The sequence below is a fragment of the Phyllostomus discolor genome, chromosome 5 (genome assembly GCF_004126475.2).
Source record: "Phyllostomus discolor isolate MPI-MPIP mPhyDis1 chromosome 5, mPhyDis1.pri.v3, whole genome shotgun sequence".
Taxonomy (NCBI): Eukaryota; Metazoa; Chordata; class Mammalia; order Chiroptera; family Phyllostomidae; genus Phyllostomus; species Phyllostomus discolor.
The window spans coordinates 152,283,773-152,303,445 of record NC_040907.2 but is presented as its reverse complement, the minus strand read 5'-3'; the positions used below and the strand labels follow the sequence as shown (position 1 = coordinate 152,303,445).

General features: G+C 40.9%; 1 protein-coding gene and 1 pseudogene across 2 annotated transcripts in view; one reads left to right on the top strand and one right to left on the bottom strand.

Moving 5' to 3' along the window:
• Window positions 1–19,673, bottom strand: part of ENTPD7 (ectonucleoside triphosphate diphosphohydrolase 7) — a 52,639-nt gene that overhangs the window by 7,628 nt on the left and 25,338 nt on the right. For both annotated transcript variants that reach the window (XM_036027135.1, XM_028511895.2), the window contains exons 6-12: window positions 17,953–18,056; window positions 13,703–13,759; window positions 10,531–10,664; window positions 7,652–7,818; window positions 4,758–5,082; window positions 2,795–2,880; window positions 608–769 (exon numbers count right to left, since the gene is read on the bottom strand). In XM_036027135.1, coding sequence (XP_035883028.1) covers window positions 608–769; window positions 2,795–2,880; window positions 4,758–5,082; window positions 7,652–7,818; window positions 10,531–10,664; window positions 13,703–13,759; window positions 17,953–18,056 — 1,035 coding nt within the window. The remainder of the gene's footprint in view (window positions 1–607; window positions 770–2,794; window positions 2,881–4,757; window positions 5,083–7,651; window positions 7,819–10,530; window positions 10,665–13,702; window positions 13,760–17,952; window positions 18,057–19,673) is intronic.
• LOC114496191 lies at window positions 5,105–6,198 on the top strand (annotated as a pseudogene).

The following is a 19,673-nucleotide window of genomic DNA, read 5'->3' as shown; positions in this document are numbered from 1 at the left end:
CAACCCCACCCCCCAAATAAGAATTCATTTTACTTTACCGGAAATAATCCAGGGGAGAGAATACCTAAAGATAATCCTAAACATCTTATGATTCTCACAGCAAGACATCAGGCTACCATCGCTTGATGAAAATACCCCACTAGGAGCACCTCACATCCTTTGCCCATTTGGGCCCACAAGAAGCCCTCCAAGGCAATGACACCACCTCTGGAGGGGGGCTTCCCATCAGGAGAGATGGCTCCACACAGACAGCCTACCGCATTTCTCTAGTCAGATAGGTTTTCCAGGGTAAATTAAGAATGAATGACATTTTAGTTTATCAGTCAGTATCTTGGAAGTAGTTAGAGCTCAATCCTAAAGGTTTATTCGTTGTGGATCAACAAATAAAACTGAATTTATGAAATTTCAAACCTAAGGAACAGACTCCAGACCCATAATGCTTAACCTTCTTTCTGTTTCAACATGCCTGGTTAGGAACAACAGTTCACCTGGTAGTAATAAAGGGAATTTGCTTGCTTGTTTGTTTTCGGGTTATCGCTTAAAAAACCTATTCTGAGACACTATCGTCTTCTGAGCTCAAGATGCCAGCTTGGTCAGTCCACCTCACCTGAGTGGTAGGAATCGTGTCTTATACAGAATGGCCCCCAGTGTCCACTGAACCTCTCGGTCATACACCAGCTGGGCTGTCTGTAGGTTTGAGTAGTCGTAAGGGAAGTGGAATCCTTCATGAAGAACTTGGTACATCCAAGCCGATTTAAAACACTGGTATCTATGTGACAAAAAATAAATAATTTAAAAAATTTTAAAGATTTAGAAAAAATCTTTTAATGCTTTCCTTTGCATACTCCCACTGGATGTCAAAAAATTCTCTACCAGCTTTCCCTTCCTCACCTCTAGGTGGAGGTGTCTACTTTTGAGTCTACTTTATCTTAACATTTACTACATACGGGAAGAGTACCTTTATGCAGTGATAATATTATGGCTATGTTTTCTTTTCTTTTTTTAAAAGAGATCTTATTTTCAGAGAATATGCTGGAATATCTATATATGTAATTATGAAGTCTGGGACTTTTTTTTCAGGTTTTTAAAAAATTGTTGTCTTTTAAATTAAGTACAGTTGTCTCCATTTCCACCTGCCCCCCACTCCCCTCTACCCCAGCCACCCCCACCTCCCACCCTCAGTCCTACCACCTTTGGCTTTGTCCACATGTCCTTTATACATGTTCTTTGATGACCATTCCCCTTTTCCCCTGTTATCCCCTCACTCTCCCCCTCCCCCTCCCCTCTGGTTACTGTCATTTTGTTCTTTATTTCAATGTTCCTGGTTATATTTTGCTTGCTTATTTGTTTTGTTGATTAGGTTCCACTTATAGGTGAGATCATATGGTATGTGTCTTTCACCTACTGACTTATTTCACTTAGCATAATGCTCTCCAGTTCCATCTACGCTCTTGCAAAGGGTAGGAGCTCCTTCTTTCTTTCTGCTGCATAGAATTCCATTGTGTAAATGTACCATAGTTTTTCATCCATTCATTTACTGATGGGCACTTAGGCTGCTTCCAGCACTTGACTATTGTAAACTGTGCTGCTATGAACATTGGGGTGCACAGGTTCTTTTGAATTGGTGTTTCAGGGTTCTTAGGATATAATTCCAGCAGTGGACTTGCCAGGTCAAAAGGCAGTTCCATTTTTAGTTTTCTGAGGAAATTCCATACTGTTTTCCACAGTGGCTGCACCAGTCTGCATTCCCACCAACAGTGCACTAGGGTTCCCTTTTCTCCACAACCTCTTCAGCACTTGTTTGTTGATTTGGTTATGATGGCCACTCTGACCCATGTGAAATGGTATCTCATTGTGGTTTTAATTTTCATCTCTCTGATGGCTAGTGATGCTAAGCATGCCTCTGGGCCCTCTGTATCTCCTCCTTGGAGAAGTGTCTGTTCAGGTTCTTTGCCTATTTTTTAATTGGGTTTTTTGTCTCCCTGCAATGGAGTTGCGTGAGTTCTTTATATAATTTGGAGATCAAATCCTTGTCTGAGGTATCATTTGCAAATATATTTTCCCATTCAGTTGGTTCCCTTTTCATTTTGCTGATGTTTTCTTTAGCTGTGCAGAAGCTTTTTATTTTGAGGAAGTCCCATTTGTTTATTCTTTTCTTTATGTCCCTTGTTCTAAGAGACATACCGGTGAAAATACTGCTGCATGGAATATCTGAGATTTCCCTGCCTATGTTCTCCTTTAGGTGAAGTCTAGGATTTGTTTCAAAATAACCCAGTCATGATCAGAGGGGAGTTGTGGGTGGGAAAATAGATGAGACATGACTGGCCAAGAGTTGACAACTGTCACCAGAGAAGCTGGCTGATAGGTACACAGAAGTTCATTATTTTTATGTTTTCAAATTTTTAAACTAAAATGTTTATAAAATAGGACCAATGAACCAAACTGACAAAATACTGATACCTGTTGAAGCTGAGTGATAGCTACATGAGTGTTTATGTTACTTCTACTTTTCTGCATGTTTGATATTTTAATGAAAAGGTTTTTTTGTTTTTTTTTTTAAGTGCCACCACTTTTGGTTTCAAGCCACTTGGGGAGAACTCTGTAACCACTGGTTTTCTTTGCCTTCACTAAAACTAGCACATTATTTGGCCCCTATCACTTAGAAAAATCAAAGTCTGATATAATCAAATTCTCATTCCACGTGAAATCCAGTCAGTGCTGCTGCTTGTTCCCTCTGCTTATACTCCACCCACATTTTAAGGTCACGTCTGAGGGGCAGAAGGAAGTAACTTACTTGAGTCGATGCTCATCTGCATGTGGTGAGTAAAGGCCATTCTTGAATCTCTGCGTCAGTACTGACCAAGACATGCCACAGTAATCCTGAGAAAACCACAGAGAAAAGGTGCAACATGAGATTGGACGCAAACTCTATAACTCCCTCCACAGTCACGACTGTTCCATTTCTACAGTGAGCTGAGGGCTACTAGTTGACAAAGGAAAACAGAAATGGCATATTCATTCACTCAGTACTGTGTCATGTGCTGTGCAAGGCAAGCCCCAGACCTCGGGCTTCTGCGAGCATTGAGTGGACTGGAAATACTGCTTTTTACTCCTAGCACCTCCAGGTCCAGCACAAAGCCAGCCTGAGCCTCTCAGGCTATAGAAACGGGTAAGTTTAGGACCAGGAATATCAACATCAAAATCCAAAGACAACTTCACGCCACTCTACAAAGGCCGACACAAGCAGGTGAGGCAGATGGAACAGAATGGCTCAAAACCTGGCACTGGCCTGCCTCCAAGTGGTAATTCTCACCAAAGGAAGCATTCCTCTCAGTGTGTTCGGTAAACTAGCACTTCCTGAATGTTCACTATGTGCCAGGTGCTGTTCCACATGCCGGGGACACCAGCAGTAAATACAACAAAGATTTCTATTGAGTTTTCTCCATTTCTCGGAAGCTTATGCTCTAGTGGTGGGGGCAGAGGATAACCAAATATACATACATACATACACATGTAGTATGTGTTAAATGACCTAAATGCTCACAGAAAAATAAAGCAGGAAAGGGAAAGATGTAAAAATGGGGAGGGCTGCAATTTTGGGTAGCATGGCCAGGGAAGGAGCCCCTGGAAAGATAAAATAAGAGTCAAACTGACAAAAAAAAAGTAGAGGAAGGAAATAATTTACATGGGAAAGAGAACATATTAAGCCATATTAAGTTGGTAGTGACCAACTCAGGCAAAGAATAATTTGAGCTCTTTGGTATTCAAAGGAGTAGAACTTGAAACAGTTTTAAAATGAGAGAAAGATTCAAGCCATGAACAGTCAGGGAGCCTGGGACACAGGAAAAGGAAAGGGAATATGAGGGTATTCCTGGAGGCTGGAGAGGAAAAAGCAAACACAAACCCGGTTTTCCTCAATATTCCTTAGGGACTGCCTTCAGGGAACACAGTAGTACACATACTGCAGATATTATTCTACTGGAAGTCTTCCACCAAGAGAGCCCTAGAGAATTATAACAAAGCAAAGAATAAAAAATATAAGAGAACAGATTCTTCCTGGAAGTTTCTCTGATAAAAGAGAGAGATCAGAGAGATACACACAAAAGTTCAAAGTGATGAATCCAAATTGAAGGAGGATCTATAGAAAGCTAACTGAACTTTCACCTGTCCAGGTAACTAATGATTTAAGACTATAGGATGCTTAAGTCTTATAGATGTTCAAAATGAATTTTTACTTCTTCTGCATTTTAAATTTAAAAAATTCTTCCACCATCATTGCACATTTTTGCATCTTTCTAATATTCTGAGTGATCCTCTACTACTCCAACTTTTTAAACAGCTCAAACCAAGAAAATGAAAATGGATTCGCCCACGTATGTGACATCATCTCCAAAAGCACAGTACAACTGGGGACACCAGCAAGGGGAAAAGCCCCTGCAGGTGACACTACTTGGCCACAAACATGAAACAGGACTGTTGGTAAGCTGGAGGAAAAACTACTAGCTGCCACAACAATGTTAGACGTGGGTGACAAGACACCCTGGAAAGCTAAGCTTAATCCACTGAAGGCAGTATAGCATAGCAGGTCCTTAAGTTCTCTAAATACTATACTTCCTCGTCTATAAAACATGAGCTGATATAGCTCTTGAAAAGAGTCAAGTGAAACCGTGCATGCAGAGCTCTGTGCACTGTGCCTTGTTAGGCATCTCATAAATAGCCACTGATGGTATGAGTCGTCCTTTTTATTAATAATTTACCTGCGCAGCCTTGGCAAATGTTGGCCCGTGGTAGCGGCCACCGATGCGCAACACATCCTCTGTACAGTAAAAAAACTCGGAGAAACCATAGAACTCGCTGTTGTTGAAGTCGATTGGAGATTGGTAGATGCCATTCAGTGAGGCCTGGCTGGTGTTGGAGCGTGCAAGCAGGGGGCTCAGCCTTGCCCCACAAGTCTCCCAGTCTCCCTTTCCGCGGACATGCAGGACCTGGTTGTTCCTCTCCAACACATCGGTGAGTCCCACGGGCAGGCAAGGATCCAGAAACGGATTGTCAGTACTCAGACCTGTCTTCTCGCCCAGCAACCTATCACGGTGTCGAGAACAAAATGCATCAACTACTGTGCTCCATCTACTCTAAGAAACACCTGATGGAAGCAACCCCGTCTAAGAATGTGCTTCACAGACACCTTGTTACTGTCTTACATGATGCCCCTAGAAACAAGGGTGGAGAATGACCATATTGTTAAGCAAATTCAATTTAGCAAAACAGAAAAAGAGAGAAATATGGCAGTGATCAATTTTGTTCAACCTCTTAGTCAACGTGTGTATTTCTCAGTGTAAGGTACAACTGGAGATGTGAATCAGCTATTCTGTGTCAGGGCTTCATTCACACTTGCCTCTTAAAAGTGCAAAGATCTCACCCTGCTGAGTGTGGTTAATGTTTAAAATAACCACTGGGAGGGGGTGAAGTGGGAGGGGCTGGGGGCGTTTCCTGAGGAGGGTGCCAAGGCCCTGGCTGTAGTGCAGTATCAAAGGCACAGGAAGGTGCACGCACCTGGCTCTGAGGTGCGAGGGAAGGGACAGATTTGAGTGAGTCCCACCACGGCCATCACACAGCTCTGGGAGTGCAGGTCTGCACTAGCCTAGCAGCAGGACTCCCATTCCTAAAGAGACCCATGTGCAGACCTTGCCAAGAACGAAAGTTAACTGGAGGTCAAGTAGCTTTGCCCACTGCAGTTAACCATGCCTCAGTTCCTAAAGAGACAGACATTGAAGAGTGGACTCCTGGGATGAGGCTGCACACACGAGGACAGAGACGGAAGAGGGGATGGCAACACGACAAAATGCTGGGGCACACCAGGACCTGTTTGAAGGAGGCAACAGCGGCTACAAGGAAAACTTAGAAAGTCATCATTAAGAGAGAACCAGTTTTGACATCTCAGGAGGCACAGGTTTCTCTAGTAGGTCAGCAACTACACAAGATGAGCAGTCACTTCTCTGAATTATGTGACTTACATACATGGCAAGAAAATGCTAATGCCCGGGAAGAAGATGGCACAGCCTGGCAAGGTCTGACTGAGGCTGCAGAAAACAGCAGCTGGAGAAAAAAGAACAGCAGAACGACAAAGGAAGAAAATGGAAAAGGGAACAGAGTGGCTAATGAAGAAGTAACAAAGTTGGTGTGAAACGGTCACAATAACTGTTTGGATGTCACAGTGTCAGCAGGAGGGATCGGAGCCCCACCGCCCAAGCAACACTTGTATGGATTTGAGAGCATTTTCAAATACAAACACACGGCCCAATTTTAATTCATTTATCAATTATCCAGGATAACAGGATTCTCCCAAAATTTCTTAAACTCTTACTTACAAAAACAAAAAAGACTTATGAGCCAGTATTTTTTAACATGGTCCCAACATATGATAATTGAGTTCTGTAGAGAACTGGGATATACCATCACCCCTACCAATGGCATATAGCAATACCTTTTCAAACTAGTGTTTGTAGCTAAACAAATAGGGGTAAATAATTGTAGGGTGGAAAGAACTCTACCATCTATTATGCTTTCCTTCAATATACATGATGATAAAATAATTTTAAATACTAAAAAAACCCCACGACTGTTTGTATATTATGGTCTGCTTTATCTGACACTCAAATAAAAAAATCAGTGATCTGGCCCTGGCTGGTGTAGCTCAGTGGATTGAGCGCAGGCCTGTGAACCAAAGCATCACCAGTTTGATTCCCAGCCAGGGCACATGCCTGGGTTGCAGGCCACATTCCCAGTATGGGGTGTGTTAGAGGCAACCACACACTAATGTTTCACTCCCTCTCTTTCTCCCTCCCTTCCCCATCTCTCTAAAATAAATAAATTTTAAAAATCTTTAAAAAAAAATCAGTGATCTGGTCCATGCTGGAGGAAAAACTGGTGATTCTGAAAGTAATGATAGAACAATTTAAAAATTAATTTTGCCCTGGCCAATTATAGCTCAGTTGGTTGGAGCATCATCCCATAAACTGAAAGGTCGCAGGTTTGATTCCAGGTTGTAGGTTCGGTCCCTAGTCAGGATATGTACAAGAAGCAACCAACTGATGTTTCTCTCTCACATCAATGTTCCTCTCCCATTCTCTTCCCCTCCTATCCCCTCCCTCTAAATCAATAAGCATGTCCTTGGGTGAGGATTAAAAAAAAAAAGGGTAATTTTGACTACATGCTTTTTACCCTTTAAGTGCACTATGGAACATAACTCCTGCATAAAATGCAATTCTGCTCTACTAATAACTCAACAAGCCTGTCACGAGCACTTCCATGTAGAAGGAACTTCTTGAGTCTACATTATACTGCACATTTAAAAATGACAATTAATAATCTAATTAACTAATCTCACCTTATGCTGTGATGTCTCAAGTGGGACCCAGCAAGCAGTCACCACAGTGAGCCGCTATACTTTTTTATGAATCCTCATAACAAAGATTAGAACACACTCTCATCTCAGTCAGCTAATGGAGGGTCTCTGAGAGATGCTCCCCCATTGGCAGGGCTGGTCAGGAAGAAGAAAGCAAGGATGTGCCTCAGTAGAACATGAATATTTCCAATATCCACAACCTGACAACATTCTATTTCAGAAGCACAGATCCCATGTCAAACATACCTGTTTTTGTTAAGAGTTTCATTCAGCACAAGGTCTTCATAGCGCTGTCGGGCAAAGTTGCCCCCAAAACCCAGGAAGGTGGTGACGTAAACCCTATACACGTGTTCAGTGTGCTGCACATCACAACCCAGGTTGAACTCCGCCAGCAGGACCTTTGCAGCTTCTTCCTGTCACACCATGCAAAGAGAAAAAAGGGAATTTCAGTTTAGGTTGATTTCTAGAAAGCTATGACATTGCTAATACACCAGGCTTCATTCATAATGACTACTCTTTAACATATCTTGTGGCATTCTTTCATCTTCATAGCATTATTTTAAACAAACACCTAAAATGACAAGACTATACAAAAAAAGCACAAATCAGAAGCTGGACACCAAGGTGAAGACTAAAACACTGTTTGTAGATTTACAGAAGGTAGAATCGTTACAGGTGTTGCATTTTCTCACACGTGTGGTACTTTTCTCATTGCCCAGTTCGCCAAAATGGGAATGTACTGTTTTTATAATTAGAATAAAAAAATCTTTGATAAAAATGAACTAAAAGAATTTGGGAGATCATCATGAGATCTATTCTATGACCTTTTCTAAAACTATTCAAAAAGTCCTAATGTTCCCTGTGACAGATCTGGAATTGAAAAAGTTCAATTTTATTGTACCTCCAATGAAAATTTTTTCTTTCTTTCTTTCTTTCCTTCTTTCTTTCCTTCTCTCTTTCTTTCCTTCTTTCTTTCCTTCTTTCTTTCTTTCTTTCTTTCTTTCTTTCTTTCTTTCTTTCTTTCTTTCTTTCTTTCTTTCTTTCTTCCTCTTTCTTTCTCTCTCTCTCTTTCTCTCTTTTTTTTATTTTTAACTGGTAATGAGTAAGAGGTTTCTTTTTGGAGTGATGAAAACATTCTGGAATTCAACAATGGTGGTTGCGTAATTTTATGAATGTGCACAATTTTATGAATTGTACAAAAGTACATCAGACGTTTAGGATTATTTAAGTTTTAGAAGTGCTATTGTGTGATGCCTCATTGTTTTTACCTTTTTTTTTATCACACACTAAGATCCATCTTTACAATCCATTATACTGTTATATGTACGACCATTTGTTGTTTGAGTCCATTTCTGTATCAGTGCTGCTTTCTAAACCTCACACACAAAATGCCCCGTGGGACATGCAGACACATGTGCTCATCAGATATTTCAAACTCCACACACCCAAAACTGAACTCAGTGGTTGTAGGAGTTCAGCCAGAAACCAAACAGACGCCCTCACCCAAACCACCTGGACATCCTGGTTTGCTCAGCATCAAGCCTGCCCTTTCCCCCGTGGTCTGTCTCAGTGACTGGGCTCCTCCCACTGCCAGTTACTCTCTGAGCTGGACCCTCGGAATTACTGGCCAACCCCCCTGCCCTACCCATACCACCACATTACACTGGTTTTTCACTCCAAAATGTCCCGAATTTGTCTCTTTCCTTCCATTTCCACTTACATTGTCTAGTTCAGCCCCTTATTACTTCTCAACCAAGGTTCCCTGACCTACATTTCTCTCTCTAACACCAAAATTATTTTCCTAAAAAATACATTGATTGGATCACAGCCATACAATTAACATAGCCATAAAGTTCAGAGCTGGGAAGGGCCTTCAGGGCCTAATTATTTCATAGATGATGAAACTGAGGCCCATACAAATGCCCTGCTGAAAACCTTTGCTGGTTCCCCACTACCTGTAGATATGAAAGCCAAACCCCAACATGGCACCCAAGACTCCTCATGATTTAACTTCATCTTCTCTCCCTGGCCTCACCTTTTACCATAATTGCAAATCCTGTGCTTCAACAGGCTATTCACCAGTCCCTGGATATTCTGGGTGCTTTGCTTTGTCTGTGCCTTTGTGCACTTTGTTCACTCCATGCAGATGGCCTTCCTCCAACCTCCACTATGCAAAACCCTACCATCATCCAAGGCCCAGGTAAACGGGAAGTGGTGGAAGCTGGCATGACTCCTATTCAAGCCTTGCAAATGCAGTCCACCCTGCCAGTGCACACACTGCCACAGCTTTATTTAGACCAGAGGTTCTCAGCCAGGGTGATTTTGTAACCCCAAGGGACATTTGGCAACATGTGGAGATACTTTTGATTGTTAAAACTGAGAGTTGGGGGTGGGCAGTGTTACTAGCATCTAGCAGAGGCCAGGGATGCTGCTAAACATCATACGAGGTACAGGACAGTCCTCACAACAACGATTCATCCAGGCCGACATGTCAACAGTGCCGAGAAAACCTGGCTTACCTCATATCACAGCACTGTCATGGCTGGCCCATTATTGCAGGTGTCTCCGCTGACGGATTACAAGCTTTGGGGGCCAGTGTAATACGTCTCATTCCCGACACATAATAGGTGCTCACAAGTATATTTTTTCCCTCTCTATGATAAAATATCTCCCTCAAAGTGCATTCTTTACATTCTAGTCAGGTAAGGGGTATTGTAAGAATGGAATATTTGGTAAGGAAAAGGGAATAAACTTAATGAACAAGTATGCATCAAGTATACTATGCTCTGGGATTTATATGTATTACCATGTTTAAATCTCAGGCAACCCAGGGATATAGGTAGTATATTTATAATTGCTAAAATGTATTAAACATTTATTATATGCTTGGTAGTTTGCTTAGCACTTTACACACTTGGTGGTATTTCATCCTCACAACTTTGGGACATAAATACTGTTATTATTCTCTTTCCACATACAAGGAAACTGATGCTCAGAGAGATAGCATAAGCTAGCAAGTACTGAACAAGTATTTGTCCCCAGGCAAGTTGGTCTGTACCCAAAGACAGTGCCCTTCTTTTTCAAATACTGGCATCCCTAGCGATTTTCCCTAAAGGGTGAAATACCTCTTTTGGAGGAAGGGCAGAGGTTGAGGTAGGAACTTCATAAGCAATTTGAAGAGAGGCTCCTCCCATGTCCAGTATCCCCACTGTCCTTCTGCGCCCTGTTGCCAGTTCCTGGGGAGCTCCAGCATCTGATTCTGAAATAAACAAGGGAACAGAAGGGGTCCAGTCATTTAAAACCAAGATTAGGTCAAAAAGGAAAAAAATACAAAAAACAGCAACACCTTAAAAAATTGAAAGCAAACTGAAAGAAATGAACTGTATTAACTGTGTATTACACTGAGAATTATTTCAAGTGACTTAAAACATGGTATTTTGATAATATTCCTTGTAGAATATATTTAATGACAAAAGAAACAAGTAAATATCTTAAACCAGTCTAGTAGTCTTATTGGTAATATTATTCATATTATTGATATAATTTTAAAACCATTAAACATATATTATGGAATAAAGCAAATAAATATTTATGTTAACATCTTTAGGAACAAATATTCAGCATAAGAGAAAAAGGATAAAAGTATAAAATCAAAGAAATTAAATAATAACTTTATAACCTTAAATATGAATTGGCGATGTCACTCTGAACTCATGGTTTATTTTTTTTACTTTCTAAAAAATACATATTTCCTCGGCCTAGAAATGATAATCCAGGAGCAATGAGCATCCCTGGTATTTAGACCACAGCCTCTAGATACCATTTTCCACTAAAACAAACCAGGGCTCCTTTAAAAAAAAGGCCTGATAACCAGGTCTAGGGTAAACAAGGTGAGCATGGAATCCCCTGGTGTGCCGACAGCATAGGAAATACAAAACTACTGAGATCATGTTAAAAAGAGCGAACTTAAATGTGCTCCTACTCATCAATGATGGTGTATTTTGGGTACCAAAGCACCAAAAAAATAGTGACATGGTGGACAGTAATGCATCAACTACTTTAAAAATCTATAAGTTCATAATAATACTGAAAATAAACTTCACTGGTTACCTTTGGAAGCTGCTAGGACACAGACTCATTATTTTGATAAATAAAGGGAAAGAATCAAAAATTTATTCTGTCTTTCCCATAAAGACAGAATTTCTCAGAATTTGGTATTTCAGGATAACCAAATAGTTGATGAAGAAGATTTCATTTTATAAAAACTCCAGCCCTGGCTGTTGTGGCTCAGTGGATTGGGTGCCATCCTGTGAAACAAAGGGTCATGGGTTCAATTCCCAGTAGGAGCACAGGCCTGGGTTGCGAGCTAGGTTCCCCAGTTGGAGGCATGAGAGAGGCAACCAACAGATGTATCTCTCACACATGTTTCTTTCCCTTTCTTCTCCCTCTCTACCCCTCTCTCAAAACATAAATAAATAAAATCTTTTTTAAAAATTCCAGCTGTTAAAAGCAGAAGGAATGACAGAATTAGCAAAATCATCATTTTGCAACTTCCAGTAAAACAGATCCAAGCAACAGATCATAATTGGCTACTAAACCATTAGGTGAAAAGTGAATGGGGAATTTTTAGAATAGATTAGATCAGGCTGACAATACCTGAACCATGAATACCTGATCAGTCTTAACATGGCCACAAGTGAGACAACCATACGTCACAGCCAGACTCTTGATGTGATGGAGGAAGAAACACTTAGCACCACCTATGCTTTATTCTTGGGAAAAGAATTGAATTGGAGTCTAATAAAGCCTCTGTATCTCATCTCCAGTTTGTAGGATGTATACGGGGATGAGAAACACGTTAAAGGCCCCACAAAGATGCGGTCAACCAAATTTAGAACATGGCACATTCATTCATTCTATCAAGCAACTAGTTTTTGGGTTTTTTTTTTTTAATGAATGATTTGGAAAAAAGAGATAGGGAGAAAGTCAACTGTTATAAATTAAAAGAGACATATCAATCAAATGAAATTTGTGATCTTTGTTCAGGTTCTGATTTAAGAAGATAGATACAAATAAATATTCTTGAGACAATCAGGGAAGTCTCTACTTGGGTACCAGATGGGTATTACCTATTAGGAATTGTTAATTTTGTTAAATATAAAAATGGCACAGTGGGTACATGTTTGTTTTGAAACTCCTTATCTGTTAGAGATATATACAAAAGTATGTGAAGGTAAAATATGTCCGGAGTTTGCTTTTTAAAATCCTATAGGAGAGCTCTTCTCAGCTGGTGCTGAGCTATGGTCATCTCTCAGAACAAATGGTGTAAGCCCCACAAGACAGGCAAGAGAAAGCCCAGCCATAAGCGAACACAAGAGCTGGGAAGCCCCCCCACCGCATACACACCGTCTGCCTGTGTGCCGGGCCCTAGGCCGGACGTGGGCAACTAACTGCTCCTGGGGCTCAGAGCGTTGTACACACAGAACAAGGAGCATTGATGCTGTCTACAGTGCATCCAACAATGATTCTCCCTAAGAACCCGGTAAAGAGCAGCATTGTTGGAAAAATACAATAAAAATAAATTAAAAAAAAAAAAGAACTGCACTGTGTCCACTGACAGTACACGGCACCCACTGAAGTGATCTGAGCCCTGCTGGGCACTGCCTCTGGGCCACAAGAAGTGGCCCAAGCTGACTCCTGAGGAGGAAGACATTTTAAACAAAAACGACTAAAGAAAATTCAGAAGTGCAATGAAAGGAAAAAGAATACCAAAATCGGGAGTCTTCTAAAGGGGTAATCCCCGCAGGGCAAGCTTCCCGCATGCATCCTCCATGGCCAGGCCGGTGTGGCTGGTGTGGCCGGTGTGGCCGAGCAGGTGGCTGTGCGCTGGAGGGCAGGGAGCTGGGGTTCTGAGGAAGATCAAGGCCCAGAAAGGCAAACATATGCTCCTCCCTCCCATCTTAGCTCATGTAATAAAGGTGTTTGTTGTCCTAAAAAAAATCCAATAGGAAAAAAATCCTTGTGTGGAGGGAGTGTAGGGACTGAAAAATGGCAAAATGTTAGTAAGTGTTGAGTCTGGGTAACAGATTCCTAGAGGTTCATTTTATTATTTGCTCTACTTTTATGATAGTTTGACACTTTCCATACTAAAAAGTGAAAAAGAAATAAAAGACATCAGGCTAGAAAACGAAGCAAGTTAAGTTTTAAAAAAGAACGAAATAAAATGCTACTAATAGGGTATGACTTAACCTTTCAGCTCTTAATTAAAGAACTTCATAAGAAGACCACATCACTCACCATCCTCATGGTCAAATCTTCCCAAAACAAAGTTGATTCCAATCCACGCATAAACCCCTAAGAAAGAAATACATGAGTAAAAGTCCTCACTTAATTCTCTACTGCTACACCACACGCACACCTCTCTCTCCACGGGACTGCTCTTCTTTTCCTTTTGCTTGGAAAAGGTGCTAACAGTTTTTTACTCCACACGCTCAGCATATGAATTTAAAATTTTTTATCTTGTGATATTTTTCCTTTTAAAACCACCTGCCTTTCTAAATTTCCTACAATGAGTAGGAATTATTATGTAGAAACAAATGTTAAATGAGGTAAATCTTGGAGTTCTCATCCTGGATGAGACGGAGTAAACACATCCTACCCAGCCTCTCCACTGAATGTAAGTGTAAGTGTAAGGGCACAGCTTTCTGAGAACTCGGAGAGTAAGTGATAGTAGACACGCTGAGACAGACATCAGAATTTAAAGGACCACAAAACTGGTAATGAGGTAATGAGCTTTCCATTTTTTCCCCACTTATACTGCCTGGCCTGGACCCTAAAGCAGCTTGATTGGAACAAAAGTACACACGGGGTGTAGACAGAAGGAACTTGCTTGCCTTCTGTTCCAAGCAGCCGGAAAGAGGACTCCAAAGGTTTGGTGAGAGTGGGGAAAATCCCCTGCTCTTTTTTCTTTGTTTTGTTCTCTCCTGCCTGGCAGTCCTGCAGCAGCAGAAGTGAACACTGGGCAGGCACCTAAAACTCGGAGGGATGCGAATCCGCCTCTCTGACCAGTGGAGCTGTGCCTCAAGGGTTGCAGCGAATCCCTAATGCTTAATTTTTCTCCCCTCTGTCCTCTCCCACTTGGCCCTGGATGCAGATACAATCACGCCAATGCATGACAGAGTGCACAAATTAAAACTCTAGCTCTCTGACTTTTATGGAAGACCATAAAAGTAAGCCCTGGGGAACAAGAGAGTGTCGGGAGATCATGGAAAGAAGGGAATAAAGTGGTGTACGAACTCCTGGGCTCATCTCCAAGTGATACATGCATGGATCTGACTGTAAGCAATATATCGAAGGTTTTGAGAACTGAGGTAGGGGCCAGACAACCAGTTTGTATGGGCTATTGGCCAATGGCTGGGACATGCAGGAGACAAGTCCAAATAGCAGTGCCATGGCTTTTAAAAAATGAATGAATAGGGACTTCCACCCAAGATGGAGGCATAGGTGGATGCATTGTGCCTCCTCACACACCCAAGATAGGGATGACAACAATTTAGAAACAGAATAACAACCAGAACTGGCAGAAAATTGATCTGAATGGAAGTCGGACAACCAAGAAGTTGAAATTGACCCGTTCATCCAGACCGGTAGGAGGGGCGGAGTTGGGCAGCCGGCGTTGGGCACGGCACGGAGAGCAGAAAGCGCGGGGACCGGCACATAAGGCATCCGAGGCGTGCAAGACTGAAGCAGGTGGATCCTGAGTGTGTAACCAGCAGCTGGCAGACCCCGGCCGAGGGGTGGCAACTGGCAGTCCCAGTGAAGCCACGATTTCGAAGTGAAGCAAAGCACTGCGTGCAATCCAGGATCCCAGTGCTGGGAAATAGAGCCTCAGGACACTGATTGAGGATACCTATAGGATTTGAGGCACATGGAGAGACACCCAGTCTCACAAGAGAGGTTCTTAGAGGGTCTCACAGTGTGCACAAGCCCACCCACATGGGAATTGGCACCAGAGGGGACCAGTTTGCTTGGGGGAAGCTGCAGAAGGGACTGAGGTCCCACGGAGAACAGAGCAAGAGCCATTGTTCCCTCTTGACCCCGCCCCCACATACAACATCACAACCCAGCAACTGGGGTGCCCAGCCCTGGTTAACACCTAAGGCTCAGCCCCTCACCGTAACAGGCACAACCAGACCAAAAAAAAGAGAGAGAGAGAGAGAGAGAGAGAGATGGCTCAAACAGAAGACCAAATAAAAGCCCCAAAACCCATCCTTTAAAGCGACCGAGAGATAGTCAACCTATCAGATGCACAGTTCAAAACACTGGTGATCAGGAAGCTCACAGAATTGGTTGATTTTGGTCACAAATTAGATGAACAAATGCAGGCTACAATAAGTGAAATGAAGAAAAATACAAAGGGAACCAATAGTGATGGAGAGAAAGCTGGGTCTCACATCAATGGAGTGGACCAAAAGGAAGAAAGATACAACCACACAGAAAAGAATGAACAAACAAGAATTCAAAAAAATGAGGAGAGGCTTAGGAACCCCCAGAACATCTTAAACATTCCAACATCCGAATTATAGGGGTGCCAGAAGGAGAAGAGGAAGAGCAACATGTAGAAAAGTTATTCGAACAAATAATAAAGGAGAACTTCCCCAATCTGGCAAAGGAAATGGACTTCCAAGAAGTTCAGAAAGCTCAGAGAGTCCCAAAGAAGTTGGACCCAAGGAGGAACACACCAAGGCACATAATAATTACATAAACCAAGGTAAAAATGAAGGAGAGAATCCTAGAAGCAGCAAGAGATAAGGAAGCAGTTACCTACAAAGGAGTTCCCATCAGACTGTCAGCTGATTTCTCAAAAGAGACCTTATAAGCCAGAAGGGGCTGGAAAGAAGTATTCCAAGTCCTGAAAGGCAAGGAAGGACCTACATCCAAGATTGCTCTATCCAGCAAAGCTTTCATTTAGAATGGAGGGGCAGATAAAGTGCTTCCCAGATAAGGTCAAGTTAAAGGAGTTTATCATCACCAAGCCCTTATTATATGAAATGTTAAAGGGACTTATCTAAGAAAAAGAAGATAAAAAAAAACATGTATAGTATAGTAAAATGATAGCAAACTCACAATTATTAACAACCACACCTAAAACAAAACCAAAAAAACTAAGCAAACAACTAGAACAGGAATAGAACCACAGAAATGGAGATCACATGGAGGGTTAGCAACAAGGGAATGGGAGAAGGAGAGAGGGGGAAAAGGTATGGAGAATAAGTAGCATAGATGGTAGGCAGAAAATGGACAAGGGGAAGGCAAAAATAGTATGGGAAATGTAGAAGCCAAAGAAATTATGACACATGGACATGAACTAAAGGGGGGGAATGTGGGTGGGAGAGGGTGTGCAGGGTGGAGGGGAGTAAAGGGGGGAATCAGACAACTATAATAGCATAATCAATAAAATATATTAAAAAAAAGAAAAAAAAGAAAAAAATGAATGAATAGAATCACAGCCCATAGAAGGCAGGACAGAACTTGAGGCCTGAACCTAGCCAGGTCAACTGTCTGCACAAACAAACAAACAAACAAACAGACAAACATCAATATTCTTCTTATGATTGAAACAAGACACAAAGTCTCATAACGTAATATTCAAAATGTCCAGATTGCAATATAAATTTACTTGGTGTACAAAGAACTAGGAAAATCTCAACTCATAAGGGAAAAGACGGTCAAAAGATGTTGACCCTGATGTGACAGTGATGTCAGAATTTTTAGGCAAAGATATTAAAGCAGCTACATAACCAAGAAATAAAATCAGTCTTATAGTGAATGGAAAGACAGAAAGTCTCAATAAAGAAATTGAAAATAAAAAGAATTAAATGAAAATTTGGGGACTGAAAAATGCAATGTTAAAATTGAAAAAAGGCAAATCTTTTCCTCTATGTAGATGGCAACTAGAAGACATAAAAGATCCTCTTTTCCAAGAAATGAGAACATAATTCATCACGCAGGCCACGTTTGGGCTACCTGAGGACACTCACTCTCCTCCACCCCAAAACTACAAACCCAACAGTGTGGGGTTTCAGGGAAGCACCAATACTAGAAAGTGTGAAAATGGGAGAGCCCAACAGAAGGAACTCATCCTGCCTGATCAGCCCCTGAAATTAAAGTTTCCCCTTGCTGTAATTATTTGCTTTACATTTGAATTTGACAAACTCAGTACAATTCCTGAATGTATGTATGTTTTCAAAACTATCATTAGCTAACCAAAGATCCATTTGGAATCACCATTAAATACTAATATATTCTTAGAAACACAGTCCTTAGCATAAAGTTAAAAACATAAATTTATGTCTTCTAGAAGCAGCATTCTAAAGCAGATACCAATGCATAATATGCAAATAATCAAATAAACTAGACAGCAGAATCAAGAAAATTATTGTGAGAAAAACAAAAATCAGATCTATAAAGTAATCTAGACACCGTTGGAGAGACTGTGACAGGACTGGCTGGGAGGGGAACCAGCGCGCCCCCGCAAGGTCCAGTACCTTCCTGCTTCCCAGAGATCACTTCGGCCTGAGACTGTGAAAAGAGGAAGTCAAACTCCAGTGGTAAATCTTTCACTAGATCAGACAAGATAGCCAACTGCTTCCTGCAAGAAAGAACCAAAAGTTAATTGTTAAATTCTCTTCTCAACTTGACCTTCTACTTAGCCTTGTTATATGACCTCACTGTTCATCTACCTCATCCCTTGTCAAGCCCTGCTTTTCTTCCTCCTTTCATTCCAAAGGTTTAAACTGCCTTCAAAATATAGCCTCCTACTTAAAAGGCACTATGGTAATAGTAATACTTTTCCTTTCTATGATGTTACAATTCAAATGGTGTTAAAAGACAAGACTATGGTTCTGTGCCTCTCACAGGCTGCATAAGCCACAGGAAGTTGAAGCACAGTTTCGCAACCTATTAAAATAGGTTTAATTACATTTTTCCTAACTGCTGTGAAAGTCAGCTGCTAAATTGAGGAGCACAATCCTCAGAAACAACGCCTCACTCCACCACCCAAGAAGCGCTGTCAGGTTCACAGGTGTTTCATAATCCTTTACGTAAGCTTACAATAAACTCTTTAATCTCCTTTTCCATATTCCACAGTTAAATTTTCTCATAAAAATCTTATCATTTGAAAATCCCAGATCCAGATCAAAATCCAAAGGTCAGAACAATTTGGGAATAACGTTGGAAGCTTAGTGTCTACAGGGTTGTTTCTTCCTCTAAAGTTTTATGTTGTCAGTATTATCAGACAAAGAAAAGCAAAGAAACAAAGCTAGAAGTAATACGATGAATCTAGAGAAAATGTTGGTTAAAAACAAGACCAACGAGCTTGAATTTTTAACATTACTGATCACAAAAATACTTGACCAGTTCAGACAGTTGTCAGCGTGACTCAGTGAGGAAGGCGGCTGGCACTTCAAAGTGAAGAATTACATTTAATGAAATAACTTCCAATTTAATGTCACGTACAGTCACTAAAAAAGTTCATTGTTATACATGTAGAATTCATGCAGTATGAGTTTCACGTGGGGAACAGGAGCAGCTATTTTTCCCTTCCTAGTGGATCTGCTTAACTTCCCAAACAAGAGGGCTTTGCTGGTTTTAGTTACAATATGGAAGAATGGGCATCATCATACACTGCTGTTTGGAATGTAAATTACTCGTGCAATCTTTCTAACACACAACCCAGAACTATGCATCAAAAATTTTAATGTGGTTAACCTTTGACCCAGCTATTATGCTTTTGGAAATTTACTGCAAGGAAATCATCTAATAAAAATACAAAGAGGAAGGATACTGCAGCATTATTTATAACAATGAAAAACTAGAAATAGCCTAAAACACATAAATAGGCACTGGTTAAATAATTTATGGCGGTACATCCTCACAATGTAATACTATAAATATGTTTTAAAAAATGAGGACAATTTATATCTATATGTATTGACATGCAAATGTATCCAATATATTTTTGAGTCTAATAGGTTACAAAACAACATATATTATGATCCCAATTTATGTTAAAAAACACTAACTTTCATTTTGTAAAATACTGTTTTTTTTATGGCAAAACAATACTGTTGTTTTTTAATGGCAAAACATTAACTACTGAGGCTGGGTGGTGGGTGAATGGGGATTCAGTACACTGTTCTCTCTACTTTTATATGCATTTGAAATTTCCATAATAAAAAGGGTTTTTTTCCCCTTAAATATCACAATG